Source organism: Lutjanus erythropterus, chromosome 11 (genome assembly GCF_056507025.1).
Source record: "Lutjanus erythropterus isolate fLutEry1 chromosome 11, fLutEry1.hap2, whole genome shotgun sequence".
Lineage (NCBI taxonomy): Eukaryota > Metazoa > Chordata > Actinopteri > Lutjaniformes > Lutjanidae > Lutjanus > Lutjanus erythropterus.
The window spans coordinates 2,859,099-2,880,695 of record NC_139327.1 but is presented as its reverse complement, the minus strand read 5'-3'; the positions used below and the strand labels follow the sequence as shown (position 1 = coordinate 2,880,695).

The window sequence follows — 21,597 nt, the reverse complement described above, 5'->3', positions numbered from 1 at the left end:
GGGTTCAGCCTCAAGCATTTGTCCAAAATACACCTCTGATGTCCTAGAATTTATTTCAAGAAGCAGGTTTGATATTCCCAGAACCACCTCAAATCTGGAACATCAGCCGATGTGAGAAAAAAACAAAAACCTTTTCTGAGTTTAAGGTAAAGCTGGAAAAGTTAACCAGATCCTTCAGTAAAGAGGCCCGTTCCACAGTTGTAGCATACTGTAGATGAATTATTCAGTGGATGTAGCCTTCATCATTCTAATGATTTTTGATGTTTTCTTTATCTTTATAGATCTGCATCAGGCTCCAGGAAAAAGAGGAGATACAGGTGTGTATTAGACCAAATACATCAAAACACCATCAGCGCTGTTAATAACATTGTTTATGATAGCGTGCATCAAAGCATTGTGCTGCAAATGAGTTTTCTTGTGTAAGGCGTGTGTAATGTTATTGTCATTTCTGCCTATTGATTACTGTTAGTTCAAAAGACAATCCATATGGGTGAGTGGTACACTGAGTTCATGTTTCACATGCTTTAATGCACACAGTTTCATTATCTTACATACGGTGTGTGTTTCAGATCGGGCAGCCCAAAGAACAAACACAAAGACAAGAACAAACAGAAAAAGAGGTGAGACGCACTTGAAATCACTCTAAAACCATTTACATGTTAATGTTGAGCTGACACAAAAGAATGAGGGACCTTCAAGCCAGAATTCATTCATTCGTTCTCCTTTCACATACAGATATTGTAACTTTCACATATCAACATACTTAACACTCACATGTGAGGTTTCAGTTTACACCCTCTGGTGCTGCTAAAACATGTCACATACACATGCATACAGGTTTACTGTGAAAACAATCTATTGTTACTACTACAGACAGTAACATTTAATAGACACTACATAACAACAACAAAATGCTCCTGTTTCAAAATCATAGAACAATCAGAGCAAAAAATAAAAATCATGAAATCAGCTGGAGAAGAATCACATCACGCTGTAAACCAATAAAGCTGAATATTTGTTAAACATTGTTCAGCACACTTGTGTTTTTCTTTAACTATAAATGAAAAGTGCTGTGTAAATAAAAAAGGAAAAGAAAATATAACCTGTAACACTGGAAATGTTTTAGAGCTCCCTATAACTGTCTCAAAGTTAACTTTCAGGGGAGCTCATGTCCTTTTCAGGGGAGCAGAGCTCCACTTAGCTCCCCTGTAATTCAAACTATGTTCACAGGCATGTATTTTGTCTCATCTTTTTTTGGTATCCAGCACATGGGAGATGTTAGCCTTCAGGGCTTTGTCCCAGAAAGCCTTTTGAACGCATAGTCTAGTTTAAAGGAACAGTTCACCTGAAAATCAAAAATAGAAATTTATCCTCTTACCTGTAGTGCTTATCCATCTAGACTGTTTTAGTGTGAGTTGCAGAGTTTTGGAGATACTGTCCATAGAGATGTCTGCCTTCTCTTCAATATAATGGGACTAAAGTGCCATTATATCAGAGAGTGCCAATAAATAAACTAGAAAAATTCAGAAGTCATGACCTGGTTACTCAAGATAATCCACAGACAGATATTCCCAGAAGAACTTTAATCAGGCCTGAAAAGTTGAGCCTGAAAAGGCCCAAGCCTGACAAAATCCTGTCTGAACCTTACCTGAACCCTCCTACAGCCTGACATTTTTCTTAACAAGCTTCCCTTTATGTACCAAATAGTTGAAGTTGGCAGCGACAGGGACAATACAGGGGGAATTTGAACTGGCAAAAATAATAATACAGCCCAAACCCAACCCAGACATGTCAGGTTTGGGTACAGATCTTAAGCTCTAATTCCCAGTAGATTCCTCTGCAGAAAGAAAGTAGTTCCTACATGATACTGCTCCCACTCTGTGGATTATCTTGACTAACCAGGTCATGACTTCTGGAAAAAGACATTGCGATTGTGTTTTTCAAATATTTGTATTTTGAGCACCACAAGCTCAGTACCATCTAGTTCTACTCTATGGCAGATATCTCCAAAACTCCACAGCTCACACCAAAACAATCTAGATGGATAAATAAAAAATCTGTGTTTTTGATTTTGGGGCGAACTATCCCTTTAATCTCCACCATGATCTTTTTCTATACCTAACCAAGTAGTTTTGTCAGCTAAACCAAAAATAAATCAGCTGACATGGGAGTCACTGTGGGGCCTTTGTCACTCTTTATGTCACCTGACTTCCTAAAGCCTTTCTACCAGAAAGCCCTTTCTGGACCTTCTCACAACACCTCACAGAAGGAAAGTACTTTCTGTCAGAAAGGCAAACTTCTCCCATATGTTGGATAAAAAAAATGAGTAAAAAAAAGGTGTATGTGTGTCAAAAGCATCCATATATAAGTGACAATATATGTATGTGACAGGAGAGTGTGTGTATATGTGAGAGGGCAGAATGACAGATGGCTTGTATGGCTCCTCATAGAAAATCCTGTCTGCTTATAACAAAGTTTCACTTTCATCATCAGTACAATTCCATGTACAGTATGCAGTGTGTAAGAATAAGTGAGACTGAAGTGTCTTCTGCACACAGTAAAACAAACAGAGGACAATCGTCTCAGTCCTCAACAATGAGTACAATTGGAATCACGTTCAGTCTCTCATAAATTTATATTGGTGCTTTACACCCATTATCTCCGACTCAGATGCACAGAGAATGTTAATGACTGTAAAGCATTATGTGTGAGTTCAACACAATTTCCCTGCCATACATCTGCACCATGTCTTGATTAGAATATATATTGAAAGTGTTTGGCAGTGCATGAACTGTTTTACATATCAGAGATCGACGACTGAGCTCGCTGTGGCGTGTGTCCCTGTGATGTGTGCGCACATACATATTATGTGCGTATATGTATGCATGTGCGTGGCGTGTGTTCGTCCATCTGTTGTCATCCATCAGGTCCCCTGGTGAGACCCCCAGCAGGAGTTCACAGCGTCAAGGCAGCTGCTGCAGCTCCCGTAGCGCCTCCCTGTCCTCCACTCGGAGCACCTCCAAATCTCCTGCCAGGTACACTCCTCAACACGCACACACAATCACATGTATAAACACACACACTTTACATGACACAGTGATATTGCTCTACTGACTGTTGAGCAGTTACCCTGGTGACTGTCAGTCTCTCTCCCATTTATTCCTGGTCCTCAGGGGATAGATTAGGATACAAATGGGGCTCCTCAGCATGTCTTATAATAGCCCCCATTAAATGGCTGTGATATCTCATTCTGCACTCAGACTGAGAGTGAAGAAAAAATATTCATTGTTGGTGACACTTAGTTTATGTAGCACAGAGCATCTTATTTTTATTTTGAAAAAAACAAATTTACTATATTTTTACATTTTATTTTGCTTTATTTTAGTTTATTTTACTGAATGAGTTTAGATTTTAAAGTTCTAATATGTTAAAGGGTTCTCACACTTTTATTTTTAGGGCAAATAAGACTGTAAAGGTGCAATTACTAAGGTTTTTACACTCTTGTGCAAGGTATTCTTTAGCAATAAAAGCCAGTGACAGAGCAGAATGATTATTTCATAAGGTATAAGGATTTTAAAGTAGAAGAAGACATTTTAAAGAATTACACCTACAGGGACAGTTCAGCGCAAAATACATACTTCTGACCTGTAGTGCTGTTATGCACCTAGATTATTTCTTTTGCAGAGTCTATTATGTTGAGTAACCAGGTCATGATTTTTTTGAAAGAGACACTGGTTTTGAATTTTTCAAATGTATTTTTTTGTGCTTTGAGTGCCACAAGCTTAGGACCATCTAGTTCCATAATATTGGAGAGAAGGCAGACATCTCTACAGCTGATATCTCCAAAACTCTGCAACTCACATCAAAAAAATCTAGATGGATAAATAACACTACAGACCAGAGGAAAAATATGTTTTTTTTTTATTTTGGGGTGAATTTTCCCTTTAAGATTTTAAAGAACGGACCAGTAAGAGAAAAAGTTGTTTAAGAAAAATATTAACGTTTATCAAGCACTTTGCACTACTTAGTTACAGCAAAGAGCAGCAGAAAGGATCAAAATTGATGCAGCAGAACCAGAGTTATAGTATTTTTTTATTCATTACATTAATAATCAATAGGATAGATCTGCTAATATAACCCTGAGCCTCTAGCCTGAAGTAGAGAAGAGGTACAGGCTACAGGGTCTCCACACTCCAACTCCACACCCCCAGATATCTTTCATTTTCGACCCTGCTGATGCTGACTGAAATGGCATCACATGAGGACATTTAACAGACTTAAAGCAGCTCAAGTGTGAGCCACCAAAGCTTTTATATATAACTCACATGTGCAGTAGTACTCCCCAAGACCTGTAAACAGACTTTAGCTATGTTTCCACCCAAAGTAACCTGAATTTTTTCTCTCTGGAGCTACTGTGTAAGGAACTAAAAGGGCCCTGCTGTCTGTTGTCTTCTAGAGACCCGCAACGCTAAATTAGTCTGCTGATGTGTGCAAAAGCAACAGCTGTTTTAGATGTCATACACAATGATGACGCAGCATTGAAAGCTCAATCTGTAAAGTTCCTGTATTCACATTTTGAAAAGTACTATCCCCCAAGAAGGGACTTCTGGGGGTAAAATAATGTCCTTGGAATTTAATTTAGACCTCGTTCCTGTGGAGTCCCTCCAAAGACTCCTAGTACCTGAGGAAAATTCCTGTAGTGGAAAAAGTTATCATTATTTTTATTTATTTATTTATTTAGAAATTATTTAGAAAGTGTTCAGTAACAGTTCAGCCTTAAAACAGCACAATCTGTTATACATAAATATACTGATAGTGATTAAATTCATATAAAATTAGTTGAAATAGAAACAAAAAGAAACCTAATCTGGAGCAGGAAATAAATTCTGTAGCTGACAGATGAGATACATCAGAAATGTTGTGCTGAATTGACAAGCACAGACAATAAAGATGAGGAGAAAGTGATTGCAAACAAAATCAATGCAGTTTTATTCATGTTCTTTGTACCTCTGATAAATATAAATGGTGAGCTGACACTCTCCAAGTCTGAACAATTGATTCAGCAATTCAATTCATTCAACACATTAGTCATCATGACCAGTAGTATTCTGTCACTCCAGCACGTTTGAGTCTGTCTCTGTACTGCAGTCATCAATAGCAGTAGTACCCAACCCGTGTTCCGAGTCCCACCTACTTGTACTATACTATACCTACTTTTGTATAAGTAACAGGAATCATACAGGTGCTGGTAAATCTTTGAAAACACTTGAATTTTAATGTTTTCAGGGTTTGAAAAATGTTTGTATTTTGGATAAAGTGCTTGAAACTGCTTGAAGTTGTAACCACATTACTTTCATAATAAATCACTGCCTGACTGAATTCATTAGTTAACTTTTTAGATAAAGAAATAAGGTAAGTCAGATATTTGCTGGGTTAGATTCTATAGGAAGTTAATAATTAATCATTAAACAGTAAACATGTATTAATTGTTAATTAATCAATAGTCTAGAAATGGCATTAACTGTGCTTCATTTGACTTTGTTTTGTCTGATGGAAAAACTTAAAATTAAACTTCAACTTCAGAAAAAAGAGAAAAAGACAAACAAAAACAGGCAGAAAAATTAGAAAAAACATGCCTTTTATATGTTATTAATTATTAAGGATTCAATTGTTAGCATTTTCAATTAAGGAAAATGTGTAACCCTAATAAGCGGGCAAGTCTACTTACAGACAGGTGACACATTTTGACATTAAACTTTCTGGTTTAATGTGAAGAAGAGGTGAAATTATTTTCTATATAAATATGTCATTTACCAGCTGTAAGGCGCTGGAAAAGCTTGAAAACCCGCCTCTACAATGCTTGAAAAGAGTTTGAATTTGATTTTGGAAAAGGTGTACAAACCCTGAAATCATGATTTTAGTTAACGTGCAAAGAATCTTTACTTTCACTTCAGTCCAGATGTTCCAGGTGTAGTGATGTTAATTTACCTGTGTTTTGCTGTGTGTCTCTGCTCTTCCAGACTGAACTCCAAGCACAAGATGGACGGACAAAAGGCGTCCAGCAACCCGCTGTCCCCGGGCCCCAACACTCCCACGGCGTGGCACAACGGGGACCACACCCAGCGGAGCCGCAACGGCAAGGCCGGCAGACTCAACCACGCCGAGAGCGAGAAAGGGCACGATGTATGTAATCTCCTCTATTTTGCTTCCACACCCCACCCTCCCCCCACCCACTCCAACGGTATCTACCACAGTCTCCACAGATGACTTAAATCTTGCTCTTTTGTGTTGGTTGACATGAATTCTCATCTCCTTTGATGTTGAAAGATTTTTTTTTCTTCTTTTATCAGTTATTTCTAGGTTATAGGCCAGTTATTAATAATATTATTATTTTTGACGTGTAAAAGACACTCCTGTGTAAAAACCTGCCGCTCCTGCTGCTTTGTTTCTGGCTCTCTTTGACTCCTCTGCCATCTTGATTTTTTTATTTGTTCCTGTTGTTTGCTGGTAACAGAGGGAGGGAGCAAAGAGAGGAATGGTTCTAGCGTTTCTGTTCAGCAGCACACATCGTCTGAGTCGAAGCACAACATTAGCATACCACACCTTGAATGGAAATATGAGCCACACTGGCGCACAATGTTTCCAAATGAATGAGCAAAGAGATGTGTTGTTTCTTCCGAGCGGGTGCTTGCTAAGGCATAAGAAAAACAAAATCAAGTTGAGCCAGGGACAGGTACTTCAAACATTTGCTCCTGTCACAGAGGTCCATGCCCGTGAAGAAATATCAAAGAAAAATGTGTCTGTCAGGAGTGAGAGCTGAAGTTTTACTGCAGATAAAGTCTTAATTAACCAATGTTGAGTCAAGAGTCATGATCAGACATCTGATGGTGCTTTAATGTGATAACAATCTGTGATTCCTCCTTGAAGTGACTAATCCAGTTACTTAATGGAAAGTCTTGATCAAAGCATGCCAAAATGAATTGAAACAATATTTGGCTCTGAACAAGGTGCAGCTCCACAAATCAGCTGTTTGTGCTGGGCTGTATGGAAGATTTAAAATGCCAAAATGAAAACAAACCACACTGAAAATAAACTGAAACATGGGCTATTATTATTATTATTATTATCATCAGAAACTATTACAATAGAGAAGTTTCAAGCTTGTTGTCTTTAATAACTGACTGAATTTTCCATAGTATATTTAAGTCACAGTGAAATGGAAGACAGAACATCTTTAGCTTCTGCAATGTAAAACTAACAAGAGCACATGGGAGAAGTTGGCCTTCAGGGCTTTCTGCCAGACAGCCCTTTCTGAAGTAGTATGCAATACAGTCTACATCAGGTGTGGTTTGTGTTGGATGAATGGGTTAAACACAGGACTTCCACCCAGGAGGCTGAGCTTTGTCTCCCATGTGAAACTTAATTTACTTATTATTGTCTTTTTAAAAAAAAAAAAATTAGCATTTTCTGTCGCAGTTTAGATTTAGGCAACAGTCTGAGTTCAGGCAACAAAACTGCTTAGTTAGGTTCAGGAAAAGATCATGGTTTGGGTTTTAGACTGTTTACAATGTGTTGGAAAGAATGGATCACCCAGATTTTCGTGGCTTAGTGAATACAGTGAGATACAGAGCTGTAGAAGACAACTGGCCTAAACGCACCTCCCTCACCTGTGTTGTTAGATCAGGAGAAGGAGGCTCAGAGTTAAATTAATACCTTATCTACATTCTTGGGAAATTTAAATGAAGGTTTTGCCAGCTGTAATCCAAACACACACCTTTTACTAAGATATTGTTCTGCTAGCTACTCTGTAAAATTCTGTTTTATATTATTATATTATATTTATTATTGGTTTGATTGGATACATTTATGTAAACAAATTCATCAAAAATATTTAGCTTTTTACAGGAAAAGAAAAAATTTTGATATAAAAATACTTTTCTTTGTACTTTTCAGTGAGCTATGTTATTTATATGACATCGCAACTCAGAAAACAAAAGCGATTTATTGTATTTCAGTGTTGCCCGGCAGAGAGCAGCACAGACCTGCCAATAATAAATACAAAACACTGTCATTAGTTTTCATGAGGAAATGCAAGGGAGCTTTTTTAAAGCCAGATGCTTTTTTCATGCCAAAATGAAAAACAACCACAGCTTGGGAGCAGAACGCCAGATGGCCTTTCACCTTAAAACAGAAGAAACAGCGTTCTGATGGCTAGCTGGCTGTAGAGACACTACTCTTAACATTTGGTTCCATATGTGACTGACAATTCTCAAAACTGCTGATGGTCACTCACAAATATAAATATAAATATAAATATAAATGTATAAATGTAAAGACAATAGTAGTGGCCCTGCTCCTAAATACATATCTTTTTTTTTAATAAATTATGACACAGTGAAGGCATACACACTGTAAAATCATACAAGAATTTAGCAGAATCAGATTATCTTTCTCATTAATTTAACGTAAATATACAAGTTTTTAGTTAATTTAATTAACTTAAAATTTCAAGTGTTTTTTTTTTCAGAACATAAATATGAGTTCCTTTAACGTGAAATCTTTTGAGATGATGAGTTGAGTTTAAAAGGAAATCAAATTTGTTTGGTTTAACTTATTATCTTATTGTCTCAAGTACAGCTGATTATTTGAGTAGAAATGTATCATTACAAAGGTACCTCAACTTGACTTTTCAGATTCAACTTAAAACTTTTAAGTTAAGACAAATTTATTTATTTTACAGTGCACAAAAACAAAAATGTTTACAGTTTACTTCAGCGTGCGACTTGTTTTTATGTGGACATTTTAAATCTTCCATGAGGCAAGTTGTAAAACTGTCTTGTGCTACACCTGAATCCATATCATGCCACAGAGTGGACACTTTACATAATAAAAGGATTACAACTTTGTTCTTAAAATACAAACAGCACCACATTCTGTCCACGATCATCTCCTAAAGCCTGGAGTGTTTAAAATCATATATATGTACTCCTCTCTACTTGTGCAATTTGGAACTACTCCATGTTTGTTTAGGCTTCTTTGAAAATAACCATCTCTGTTACTCTCTGATTACCTAAAGAGCCTGCATGTGATGAGTTTTGAATCACTCTCTGCCGTTATGGAAACAAGCCCACTCTTCCACACTGTAAACTGATCATTAGCACTACGGTAGAATGACAGCCATTATATTGGAATAAAACAAAGACATCACTTAGACCAAAGGGAAGACTTGTGAAATAATCTTCTTGTGATGAATAAGCATCTAAATGGGCTGCAAACACTCTGTAAACACTCACTGCAGAGTACTGATGTCTTCTATTTTCTACTCCAGCTTGCATGTGTCTATGAGGTCTTATCTGGTCTCTTTCTCTCTCCTTCTCTCTGCTTATTTCATTCATTACTGTTTCGTTTTTTTCCTTATCAATTTAAGTGGTATTTACCCATGAATAAATGCCCAAATCTTTCTGTCTCGTTTATATAAAAAGCACTCAAATGCTTTGGAACTGGACCAAGTAGGTTAACTGGGTATGTGTAATAGTTTCTTCTTGTCAATACAGTTGTCTTTCTTCTCAAGCACATGCTCTGCTCAGTGATAGATCCTCTTCTCCTCCAGGCGTCCAATCAGCTCCTGCCAAACCACCAGGAGTTAAACACAAGCTCCTCTCTACTGCTTTACTTTACCATGTCGATGTGCATGTTGCCCCTAGGTGGCAGTATCTCTTCTGTCCCTGACGTTTGTGTCTACTCTATCTGCTCAGGCCAGTGGAGAATGGCAAGGGAGGTCTCTTTGATCACGAACAGTTGGGATGTAGTGAAAGAGGAGCTTTTAATTGGCTCACATTTTTAAGCAGCATCTTTGTAGCAGAAGGGGATGTTGCCACTCTTGTTAATCTCCACCAAAAGCTAAAATATTTGTTTTACGATAATAGCCCAAACTGAAATCTTTGCACAGGAGGATGGTTATGTGTGACAGATCCTGGATGCAACTGAAGTTTGATTTTACTGCAGCAGTTGTGTGGTTTAGCAAATGTTCTGTATAACAGCTCTGGTTGTGTATCATCTCAGTTTGTGTTCTTGTAGTCGTCCTCTAGCCCCATTTGGGTCTGTCTCATCCACTGTGTGGAAGACAGTCCTGGATGCTTCTGATAGAAAGGCTCAGGGAAACAACTGTGCACTGCTCTTTATGAGAAGTGGAGAAGTTTAGCAAACATGCCTTCACCAAACAAAGAAGTTAGTCCCTCTCCCCGAAGCCTTCTCTCTCAAAAAACTGACATGGTGGTGTTAAAAAATAATTTCATCAAGTTGTAAAGCTTACCCACTTTGTTAGAGCTAGGCACCAAAGCTACTTGGTTAGTTTTAGGCATAAAAACTACTTGGTTAGGTTTAGGCACCAAAACACCTGTTAGATTTAGGCACCAAATGCCTTTGTTTGATATACACACCAAAATGACTTGGTCAGGTTTTAGGTACCAAAACTACTTGGTTAGATTAGGTACCAAAATTACTTAATTAGCTATAGGAACCAAAACTACATGTCACATAGTTTGTGAGACTGCAGATGGACCTGTCTCAGTCAAAGCAGTCTGTCAGCAGTCTTCCTGGTATTTACTGCTCTCTGAACACAGAGGGCAATAATGAGTCCATTACATCTCAGTGCACCACAATAAGTTGAAGGATACGCCACACTCACAAACTTTCTTGGACAAGCTACTCAAACAGCACATTTATCCTTTATCAGAAGTATTTTCTAATACCGTGTTTTGTTAATTCAAGAGAGGCTACAAGGATGAGGACTATCAGGCTAGTTTAGTAAATACATGTGCTCCACTCCATCTCCAATAAAGAGCGGCACACAGACGCTTCAGCGGGAAGCATCCGGAACGGTCTCCTGCACAGTGAATGAGTCAGTCCCCAATGGGGCCAGTCGTCCTCTTACTCATTATTAATGGATGTTTTCAAACACTTCAAACACAAGTACATGGACTCTTGAAAATAACTAGGACAACTCACGCATTTATTAACATGATTGTTATTTTAAAGGGACCCAAGCCATTTTGAATGTAAGCTCTCTGCTCACACAGACAGTTTAAACAGCAGATCTGTCAAAGCTCCTTCAGGCGCTCTCTTAGTGTACCTGTGTTTATAGTGATAAATAAATAAAGCAGACTGCCTGGAAGAACGTTGGGCTGACGTCCAAACAGTACAGAGTAGAGAAAAGTGCTGCTACTGAAGAAGACCCAGGCCAAAATGTGACTGGGGTCCCTTTCAAATGTGCTGACTCTCTCTAGTTGTCCATCTTAGCAGTGACTGCCCCTTACAACACTCTTTGACTCCCCCTCCTCCCCCTCCTTTCCTCCCCTCTCTCCTACCTGTTCATCTGTGTCATGTGTGACTCACGTCTCACTCTTGTTGTCCTGGCATTTTTCTACCCACATATCTCTCACATCTGCCAGCTCTGCATGCCCCCCCCTCCTCCTCCTCCTCCTTCTCCTCCTCCTCCTCCTCCTCCCGTCCTGTTAGCTACTCTACTCTACATGGATGTCCACTAATATGACAATTAACTCTATCCGCTTACCTCTATCCTTCTTCCCCTCCCGTTTTGATACAAATATGGCTGCATTTGTACAAGCGAAAAAGACAAAGCAAATCATGTAGTTTATAGACTCATCCTTTGTTTCTATTTTTAGTTTGATTTGAATTCCATCTGGATTTTTTTTTTCTCCCCTCTATTTTCTTTTTTACTTTTTGGTTTGTTTATTTCTCCTTAGTCTCTGGACAAAAATATGTAGCTTTGATACTAAAAGAGGTCATTGTCTTTTTCCCATTTCGCTGCGGAGAACATTCCTTTCTCCTTTTTTCTTTTTTTCTTTCTTTCCTTGTTTTTGTTGATATTGCATACGTGTCACTGATTGAAATGGAAGGTAGGTAATGCTTTGCCTACGCACGTGATCTTTATGCAGATGAGAATGTGACAAGCACCCTAGCCTGAGTGACGTCAATGTTTCTCTCTCTTTCTCTTTCTCTCTTTCTCTCTCTTTCTGTTATTTACCAGTGGTCTTTATAACCAAATTAATCTAACTTCATCAATTATGATTTGACTCTTAAAAGATTGGATTACGTAGAGCTCTGGTTTTTCTCTTTCCTCCTTAACTTCATCCTGAAGTCCAAATATCCCGCTCTATCTTCCAGGTCCATTTCTTTCTCTTCTTTTGTTTTCGTTCTGTTTTGGTAGAATGCATTCCTGTTTGTCCAGCATCTCTCTGTTTGTTGGTGAATTAGTACATTCGTCTTATGATTTTCACCATATTGATTTACCACGACTGTTTCTAACAACTGTCATAAGCACCAGTGGTTGTGTGTTTTCTTATTATACCGCTTAGTTGTCCTCTCTCTAGTGGAGAACGGCTCTTCTTTCTGCAGGGATGAGTCGGTGCTTTTTGTTGTATTTTAGATTACGAAGCAGTTCAGACAGATAATGCATGCAGAAGAGCCAGCTGTATTTGGTTTCATATAAAACGCCTTTTGGAGATGTACCCTCTCCTTATGACCTGCTTACAACGAGCAGCATATAACTGTGCATCACAATTTTCAGTCCCCAACTCCTACTGAATCACTGATCCAAGTTCTATTTTTGTTGAAGGCTTAAAATAGAGGTTTGGAATATATTTCCAACTCACCCACTAACATATGCAGTTAGGATAAGGCTGGCATTGCTCTGTGTTTGTCTTATTATAAACGAATCCCTTGAAAATACCTGAACTGTGCCAAAATGTTAGTCTGTCAATACTTTCTTACTCCCCTATTGTTTCTGTGGGACTCAGCCCCAAATCTATCAATTCTAGAGCTGCAGCTAATGATTATTTTTAGCATTGATTAATCTGATTAATTAATTACACAAACTGATGATTAAAATAGTTGTTGATTTATTTAATTACTGATTGCAACTTTAAATTACTGCTGAAAATGTCATATTTTAATAACTGTTAACAAACGTAGTTTTTATTGTTGTTTAGGTATAATGTATACCATGCTCATTATTGTAGCTTAGCATGTAAGCATGCTAACATTTGCTAATTGACACTTAACACAAAGTACAGCTGAGGCTGATGGGAATGATATTAGTCAGCCCGTTCTCACTCCCAGTGTATCACACTGTAGGTACACCTCTATCATTATGTTTTCACACAGTATAAAAAGCAAGAAAGTCTGTATAGAGGAGGAGGGGTGGATGAACAGATTAACAAACACAGGAACCACAAGTCCAGGATTCATGTCCCATGTGAAACCAGCAGTCAGCGTGACTTCCCTTTAACTTGTATATGTATGTAAGTTATGATAACATACGTAAGTTGAAAGTCAACTTTACTGTCACACTACAACAAATATACAGTGTACTACGCATTAATGACCTACACAAATGATTTACTTAAGTGACATAATATAACTTATATACTTTAGTTATGTTATGTCACGATGTGTTAATGTATGTTGGTTATGTTATTTGACCTAACTTCTATTTGTTAACATACAGTAAGTCAGTGGTTCCCAAACTGGGAGGCAGGCTGGTGCTGATGACCAGGAGAGAAATATAGAGTGAAATAAAGTTAAATGATTTATGAGTGGAAAGTAAACAAAGAGTGTGCTGATGCTTCCATGTTAACCAATATTTCACTCAAGTTCAAGTTTAATCCTTTTTTTTATCACTTGCTTCTCCAATTATTGTTAATGATTGATTTAAAAATGTGGGAAGGTGGGACAAGAACTTTTTTGTCTTTTAAAGGGGGTCCTGCCAGGAAAAGTTTGGCAACCACTGCAGTAAGTTAACATACGTAACATAACTTATATAAGTAACGCATTCATTTTAACCCAGCCATCAACTTAAAAGGTTTTGGAGATGGATATAGTATATTGATTTTTGAGTGTTATACACAGGTTGTGAAATACCGATGCCAGAATTGCTCCAAGCACCTTAAAACAAAGTAGTACCAGACACTGCATATTTAATGTTGCTAACTTGACCATGGAGCCCTGAACATAGAAAATGTTGTTGGGAGTGAGAATGTGTTGCATTAGTTATGTAGTTATTTGGACATGAACCAAAGTGGCACTAGAACAGGGGATTACCAAAGAAAGTAGGATTCATCCTCTGGGGACCACAAAGGTCTGTACAAAAGTTCATGGCAACCCCTGCAGACTGTCTGGCAGTGCCATCCACAGATCCATGCTAGTCTAAGTAAGAAATTTCACCACTCAAACAGGAGTGAATAGTTCAATCTATGTGAGTGTAATCATTTTTAGACAACAATGGAGCTCCACGGCACAGATAAATGAGCTTACTTAGGATCAATTCATTGCTGGTTTGGGTCTTTTTGTGGGATTGACACAAAGTCAAATACAGAATATTGCCAGCCTTATCCTTTAAAACACTGGTAACTTTGAAAACTTCTATCTTCAAAGTAGCTTTCCACTTTAAAACCCTAAAGGATCCAAACAAATTCTTTTTGTCTTTTCAGTTAGAGGCAACTTTACTGAACTTTGACCGACCAGATGTTTTTGGCCATTCTTACCTCAGTCAATACTCCCAAAAAATACCATAAAAGGTGATTCAACCCAAGAAGAGCTCAGTAATAACTTAAAACTCACTGTTATGTAATGTAGCAACAACTCCCTAGAACTAACACAAAAGATGGTTATTGTGATAAGTCACAGTGTCCTGTATGAAGGAGCCCATGATAGAAATGGTAGAAGAACAGTAGACGCCAAAGTAGTTAGTCTGTAAAATAACAGCTGCCCTGTGGTAGATACTACAGAGAGAAAACAGTAAAGAAAAGCTTGAACTCTCGCCAGCCAGTTGCTCTCTGATGTTTAGGAAGGTGACTGGGCCCAGAGGATTTACTCTCTGTGTGAGGGATTCCCTGCACATTGTGGTTTTCCTCTTTGCTTTTGAGTTCTTTTCCATTGATTTCCATGCATTGTCTCATGAGTCACTGGCAGGGAAGGGTTTTGTGTCTTTTTCTCTTGCATTTTGTGAATCTAATGATGCACTTATGTTGCCCCACTTTTCCCTTTTCTTCATACCTTACCTACTAAAGGAGGGAATACCACTTTATTGGTAAGTGGATGTTAACCAGAAGGGAGTTAAACAAGAGTAACCATTAAAAAAACAAAGAAAATGGGTCGCTGTTCACATCTCAGCAATTGTCTTCAGGAAAAAAAATCCAGAAAGAGAAAATTGAGTAGCAGACGATTTGTTTTCTGATTCGATTGATTCAATAATTGTGATCTTTATTTTGTTCCTTCCATTTCTGTGATGTTCCGTCAAGTTGTCTTCTCTTTCTGTTTTGTTTCATTTTTTTAACCATTACCAAAAAAAAAAAAAAACTGAAGAAGTCCTCTTTTTCTACTCTACAAAATCTGTAGCTCTGTACTTTCTGCCTCTGCTCTTAAACTTATTTGGTTCACAGTTTTGTTTTGTTTTTTTCCCTCTCTTCCTCCTCCTCCTAGTTTTTTTGTTTGTTTTTGCGATTATGATTTCTTCAACTCATTATGGTTTTGCATGCCAAGTATTGCATGCGCTGCACCATAGAGGACTATCTATAAGCCATATGGAGAGAACCTAGATCTTTTTCTTTTAGATGTTTACCTTCTTTTGGCAAGTACACCGTAGCACTCAATCACCCACCTGAAAACACTCTAATGCTTTTTATGTCCTTTTTCTTTTTTTTTCTTTTTTTTCCTTTGTTGGTCATCATTTCTCTACAGAAGCTCCGTCTGCTGACTGCTAGCTCTGCAAGCATCCAGTCCAATGTGCTGAGAGAGCACAAGCTCCACAGCGCCCCCAGCAGGAGCCAAACGGGACAGACGTGCGCAGCAGCAGGAGAGGCTGGGAGTGTGGATGGCAGGAACACAGCTGTGGGGAGCTCCGTGAGTCAGACATCAGGGAGGAGAGGGAGCCAGAGAGGCCAGAATAAGAGCTCCCACTCCCCTGCTCACAGCAGCGACTCGGCCCACTCCCAGCACAACCACGCTCACAGGGGGAGGAACTCTCGGCACCAGAGAAAGTAAGCACAGAGACTTTGAGCCTGCGTCTAGAGTGACCATTTGTGCAAGCAAACACTACATTACTATCCATTTAGCTATTCAGTATGGAGATTCATTGATTCTTGTTTTTTTGTAGTTCGGCATCACACTAAACCCTCCTATCAGCCCACAATCAGCCCCAGGCAGAGATGCTCCATGGTGCGCTGGGATTTTAAAAGTGAACTATGAGCACAACACACACTTTTACTGTCTCTGACTGTGTGGAAATTCAGTGTTTTCACATCACACATGACAAAGACATTGATGTCAAAGTCAGAGACAGAGTAAAAGTGTGCATCCCAGTGCACCTCAGAGCATTTCTGCCTGCTCTTCACAGCAACACAACAATATTTACATGGAAAGAAACAACTTAATGTATTGCATTCAATATTGAATTTACAAGAGGCTCTGTGTGTCAAAAATACGTTTGCAAAATGCTCTGTTGTTTTTAACCACTGGTTCAACAGTAGCTGCCAGTAACATGCTGGGACAAATGGATTCAATATTTATCCCACAAACAAAGAAACAACTTAATGCATTGTATTTAAAGGCAAATTTACAAGGACAAATAAGGAAAAAATTGTCATAGACATCATTTCACAAAATTTATCCAGTTTCTCCTCACTCATCAACTAATTTGCCTTACAGTAAACCATGTGATGCACTTATAGGATGTCAGATGAGTAGGTGGTCTTTCAGTGTGGCCCAGGACACATGGCATACATGGCACAGCGCTAAGAGAATGTGGTCACATGCAGTTCAGACCAGCTCTGAGTCTCAAAAGCATCTTGGGTGCTTTCACACCTGTACCTAGAGCTGTCCATTTTTATGACTGGATCATCCAAGGTGCATGTTAATACAAAGTCTGAACCATTTGGGTCTCACTGTCGGATCAGAATCAGAAATTCTTTATTAACCCCAGGAGTAAATTTTTAATTGTTACAGATGCTCCTATTTAAGTATAAAAAATATGTGCATCCTACTACAATATATATGAAAGACAAAATAGCAATAATACAACAAAATATATACAAATAAGAAGTATATAAAAATATGTGCCTTATTCTCCAATATATATCCGCAATATATAAATATAAAAACAGCAATATATACTGAAAAGAAGAAATAGAAACTAATGAAATAAGACATTTAAGAATTATGTACAAAAATGTGCATTATGCTACAATAAATAACAGTGGATGAGGATTTCATGTAGCCATTGATTTCAGGATCTGATCACTGCTGGAGCGCTCCACTATCTTTGACATTGAGAGACATTTGCTGTTTTATTCTGTAAAAATTACCCCAGGACAAAAGGTGGCCACTCCTCCAAGCGTCACCACCGCTCCAGTCGGGGTCAAGCCCACCACCGGAGCCCGTCGGCATCTCCAGGACGCCACTCACACACGTCAGGCAGGAAGAAAGAGGAGTCTCGGAGCAAACCCAACCTCCGACAGCGCAGCAGCTCCTGGAGCAGCGGGCGGTCGTCCTCACGCTCTGCCTCCAGAGACAGAGGCCCCAGCAAGGCCAAGTCCCCACACAACAGACAGAACAACTCCAGGTGAGACCTCGCTCTCTGTCACACTTCTTTTCTTTCAGCCTATTGTTTGACATTAATCTCGCCTGCTTACATGTTGCTGCTGTCCTGATTGATTTCTGTGTGACACAGAGAGAGGGACAGCCCCAACCGCTCCGACACCGACAGCCGAGCTCGCCGCCGCTCACGCAGCTACTCACCCATCCGCAAGAGAAGAAGAGATTCACCCAGCTTCATGGAGGCTCGCAGGATCACCAGGTAACACAGATATTTTAGAGATTTCCATTTTGATATACTTGTGATCACAACTTACCATGTGTATTTTTTTACTGCAGGCACATTTTATCTCCTGGATTTTATTCTCAGCTTTTATGTCTGGAATTATAGGCACTTAAACATGACACACTTTAATGGCTGTTACACTCTGCAGTTAAAACATGTTCCAGTAATTTAAGAGCACTGCACTCACACTGGGGCAAAAGTTCTTCTTTTATAGCTTTAAATTACAACTCTGACGAACAAAAGGAATAAAATGAGGGAATTTGTTCCAGCTCTAACTCAAAACTGGAAACTTTGAGAACCTCATTCAAATCCATTAAATCCTTTGTGTGAAGTAGAAAGAGTGTTTACCAGTAGGTTGGTTTAGTAGCTTCTGTTTGGTTGTGGGAGGCTCCACACTGAAGGTTCTCCAGTCACACAAAAGTGTTATTTCCTGCTATGTATACTAATACAAATTATAATGAAACTGGTTAAAAAATTTAAATGTTATGTAAATTGCTGCATTGTTACAATAATTCAATAACCCTTTAATCCTGTTTACTTTCTTTGAGAGAAATGATAGATATATTTGCATTTTATAAGACTGCTTTCAGAGTTAAAGCTACAGTTGAAAATTGAAGAAATAATTTAAATCAAATAAGCTTTAAACATTTACAAAAACAGATAAAGAATAAAAGTATTGCAAATTAGTTTTAACATATTGCAAATTAATTCAGTTAAAACATGGACAACACAGAAGTGTATTAAATCAAGATTAATTTAGAAATATAAAGAAAATAATGGTAGAGGAAAAAAGATTCAAATAAAACAGAGCATGTGGAAAAGTTTAAATGGATGTCAAATAGTATTGTGTATTTCTTACTTGGGTTCAGACTGGGTGAGTTTGTGGGAAAGGTTCACACAGTATTCAGATTTCAGTCTATTCTACAAAGAACAGCACTGTCCTTCAATTCAGGATCAAGTGCAACGTTGGAGAATGTTAACTCTAAATAAAAGTTGTTATTAAGTTGTTTTCTCAGTCCTGAATGGTACCTGAAGTCTGTCTAGCTGCAGCTAGCTGTACCTAATAAACTGACAACTGATTACAATTAGGACAGACAATTGATAGAAATAAAGCATGATTAGAAAGGCCCAAAAAAATATGTATTGAATTAATCCCCATTGATTCATTTAGTCCTTTTGATTTCTTTGATTTTCTTCATTAATAATTAATGCATTTTGTTATTTATTGTTCCATTAAATATGAATCAATGAAGAAATATGAGTCAATTAATTGGTAAATATTCTTTTAGAAGGTTCTTCATACTGAGAGCAGATTTGGACTTTATATCTCTCTCTGCTGATGAAAATATGTTTGAATTTGAATTGAACACTTTAAGCTAACATAACCTTTTGTAAGATGGACCTGTGATAGAGTTTGTTATAGCCTGAAATATGCTTCAAGGGGTGCACATAAATCATTAGCAGAATTTATAGGATATGGAATAACATTAACTACATGTAAAACAAAATATTTGAAAAAATATGTAAAAAATATAACAATACCAAAAATACACATAAAACTCCTGTATACAGATGAAAAAATGTGTAACATATAATGGGAAAGAAGGGCTCGGCAGGAGAAGGCTCTGCCACCTGCTGATGCTGTATTCATCTTTTGAATAGTCTGGAGTTAATTTTATCTTGTCCTGGAGAAATCCTCAAGGCCTGTGGCACTTAAAATAGTTTAAAGTCATTACAACATAAAGAGAAAACTCCCACATCTCTGTGAAAAGTGTTCCTGTGGTATCAAAAAAAGTCTCTCCTTGTCACCTCTCATACAAGTGTATAGACGTGGGTGAAATGTGTGTACCTTGTCATCTTTCACTCCAGTCCTAAAGGTCCTGATGCCAAGACAACGGGATGCTGCTGAACTGAGCTGCTGCAGGCTAGTTACCCTGGTAACAGTTGCCGTGCAGCAGGATCCGGCTACTCTGACTCCTGAAGCTCGGCCGAACAGCAAACCATCAGAGGTCCCCTGAGTAAACCTGGCCTCCTCCTGTTTTCCTTCTGTCCTCTCTCTGCTCCTTCATCTCCTTCCTGAAATTCACACAAAGAAACTCACACTGACTCTAAAGCTGTGCCCCCACTGCGATTCTCCACTAATGTTGTAACACAGGGAGACAGAGATTAAAATGCTATCAAGGTTTATTTAAGTGGATATCTCTCTATTGCACAGGCTGTGGGTTCCCATGGCAGATATAGCAGACAAAAGCTCAGGCTGAGTAATCTACAGCACTGCTGAAATGACAAGGTGAAACACACCTTGCAGCAGCAGGGATACCTTGATAGTGTTTATCTCTCCCTGCACTGTTGACTGTTGATTTTTCTGGGTGTTGGCCTCCACTGAGGAAAAGAGGTTCTTTTGGGAGCTAACAGCTAATTACCTTCCAGGAAGCATTTCCAGGGCTGTTATTAACAAGGCAATTGAAGCTTAAGCTTAAACTAACATGACATGCATTTCTCTGCGATGTGTGTGTGCAATCAAAGTGTGTGTGTGTGTGTGTGTGTGTGTGTGTGTGTGTGTGTGTGTGTGTGTGTGTGTGTGTGTGTGTGTGTGTGGTTTAACAGCTTGGACTTTTTTTTTTAACCCATATAGCTGCTCTCTTTCAGATCCTGTACTGATCATAAGTCTGCAACTTGTGTAACCTAACACTGATTTACTCTCATACAAATAGTTCAGATAATTGGATGTGTGGTTGTATGAGCTTCTTATCCGCCATCAGTGTATTTGCTCCAGTAGATGGTGGTCGAAACGGCAGTGTAGGAAGCTAAGGCCCATCTAAAAAACATTTACATCAGTTTAAGTGTGTGCTGTATTCACGTTTTTGGCACCACTTTCCTTTGCAGTGAGACAGCCTGTCCCCAGAGGAAATCACTGTACAGGATTGATTGTCTACTGCTACCTTGGTTAATGTCTTTGTGTTATTGTGTGACTTCTTGTGTTTCAAAAAGTTAGTTCATTCACTGAAGTCAACAGTAACACAAACAAACTATCAGATCAGATCAGGTAGACTAGCAACATCCCAAGTTTTGAGAGGCAGAATTACTTTTTGCCAAAGGAGTCTGGTTGAGTAAGAAAGCACAATATTTGGTCATATAACAGCCATTTGATGCAAGGTAACACAGTGAAAATATTCTTAATATAGCATAAAATTTCTTCTTCAAAAGAGGGACATGCTGACAAGGGATGCAGCTGAACACAAAGAATGAACAAATAATGGGATGGAAACGAGAAATGAGATGTTTCTTATATCCGAATATTCTTGTTATTATTTGGGGAAAATGTAATTTCCAAATGTAATGTGGGACTGTTAAGAGTGCTAGTTTTTACTTTTATTTTAAGTACATTTTAACAAAATTTTGATATCGTAAAATTATTATAATATATTCTAATAAATATTTATAATATTATAGTGCTGTGAACTGCTGTAAGATAAACACATAAGCAAATATGAGCAACATTACAATGTGAGGTTATTCCCCTCAACTGAAGGATATTTTTTTTTATATCTTTTTTGCAAAAAGTTCTTATTTCCAAGGTAAAATACAATCTTTTAATTTTCTGAATTCATAAAAAAGACATTTTCAGTTTCTGATTTTTCAGTGTCCCCCAGTGAGGTGTCCGGATCATGAAGTTTAGTTTCGCTGAAAATTAAGATAAA

The 21,597-nt window shown here is 38.2% G+C and overlaps 1 protein-coding gene across 3 annotated transcripts in view; it reads left to right on the top strand.

Annotated features, from left to right (window-relative positions):
• srrm3 (serine/arginine repetitive matrix 3) overlaps nucleotides 1-21,597 on the top strand; it is a 118,055-nt gene that overhangs the window by 93,844 nt on the left and 2,614 nt on the right. For 2 of the 3 annotated variants that reach the window (XM_084730454.1, XM_084730452.1), the window contains 7 exons: nucleotides 282-317; nucleotides 570-620; nucleotides 2,928-3,035; nucleotides 6,021-6,183; nucleotides 15,760-16,058; nucleotides 17,387-17,638; nucleotides 17,747-17,872. In XM_084730454.1, the coding sequence (XP_084586580.1) occupies nucleotides 282-317; nucleotides 570-620; nucleotides 2,928-3,035; nucleotides 6,021-6,183; nucleotides 15,760-16,058; nucleotides 17,387-17,638; nucleotides 17,747-17,872 (1,035 nt within the window). The remainder of the gene's footprint in view (nucleotides 1-281; nucleotides 318-569; nucleotides 621-2,927; nucleotides 3,036-6,020; nucleotides 6,184-15,759; nucleotides 16,059-17,386; nucleotides 17,639-17,746; nucleotides 17,873-21,597) is intronic. The other variant, XM_084730453.1, reaches the window with a different exon arrangement.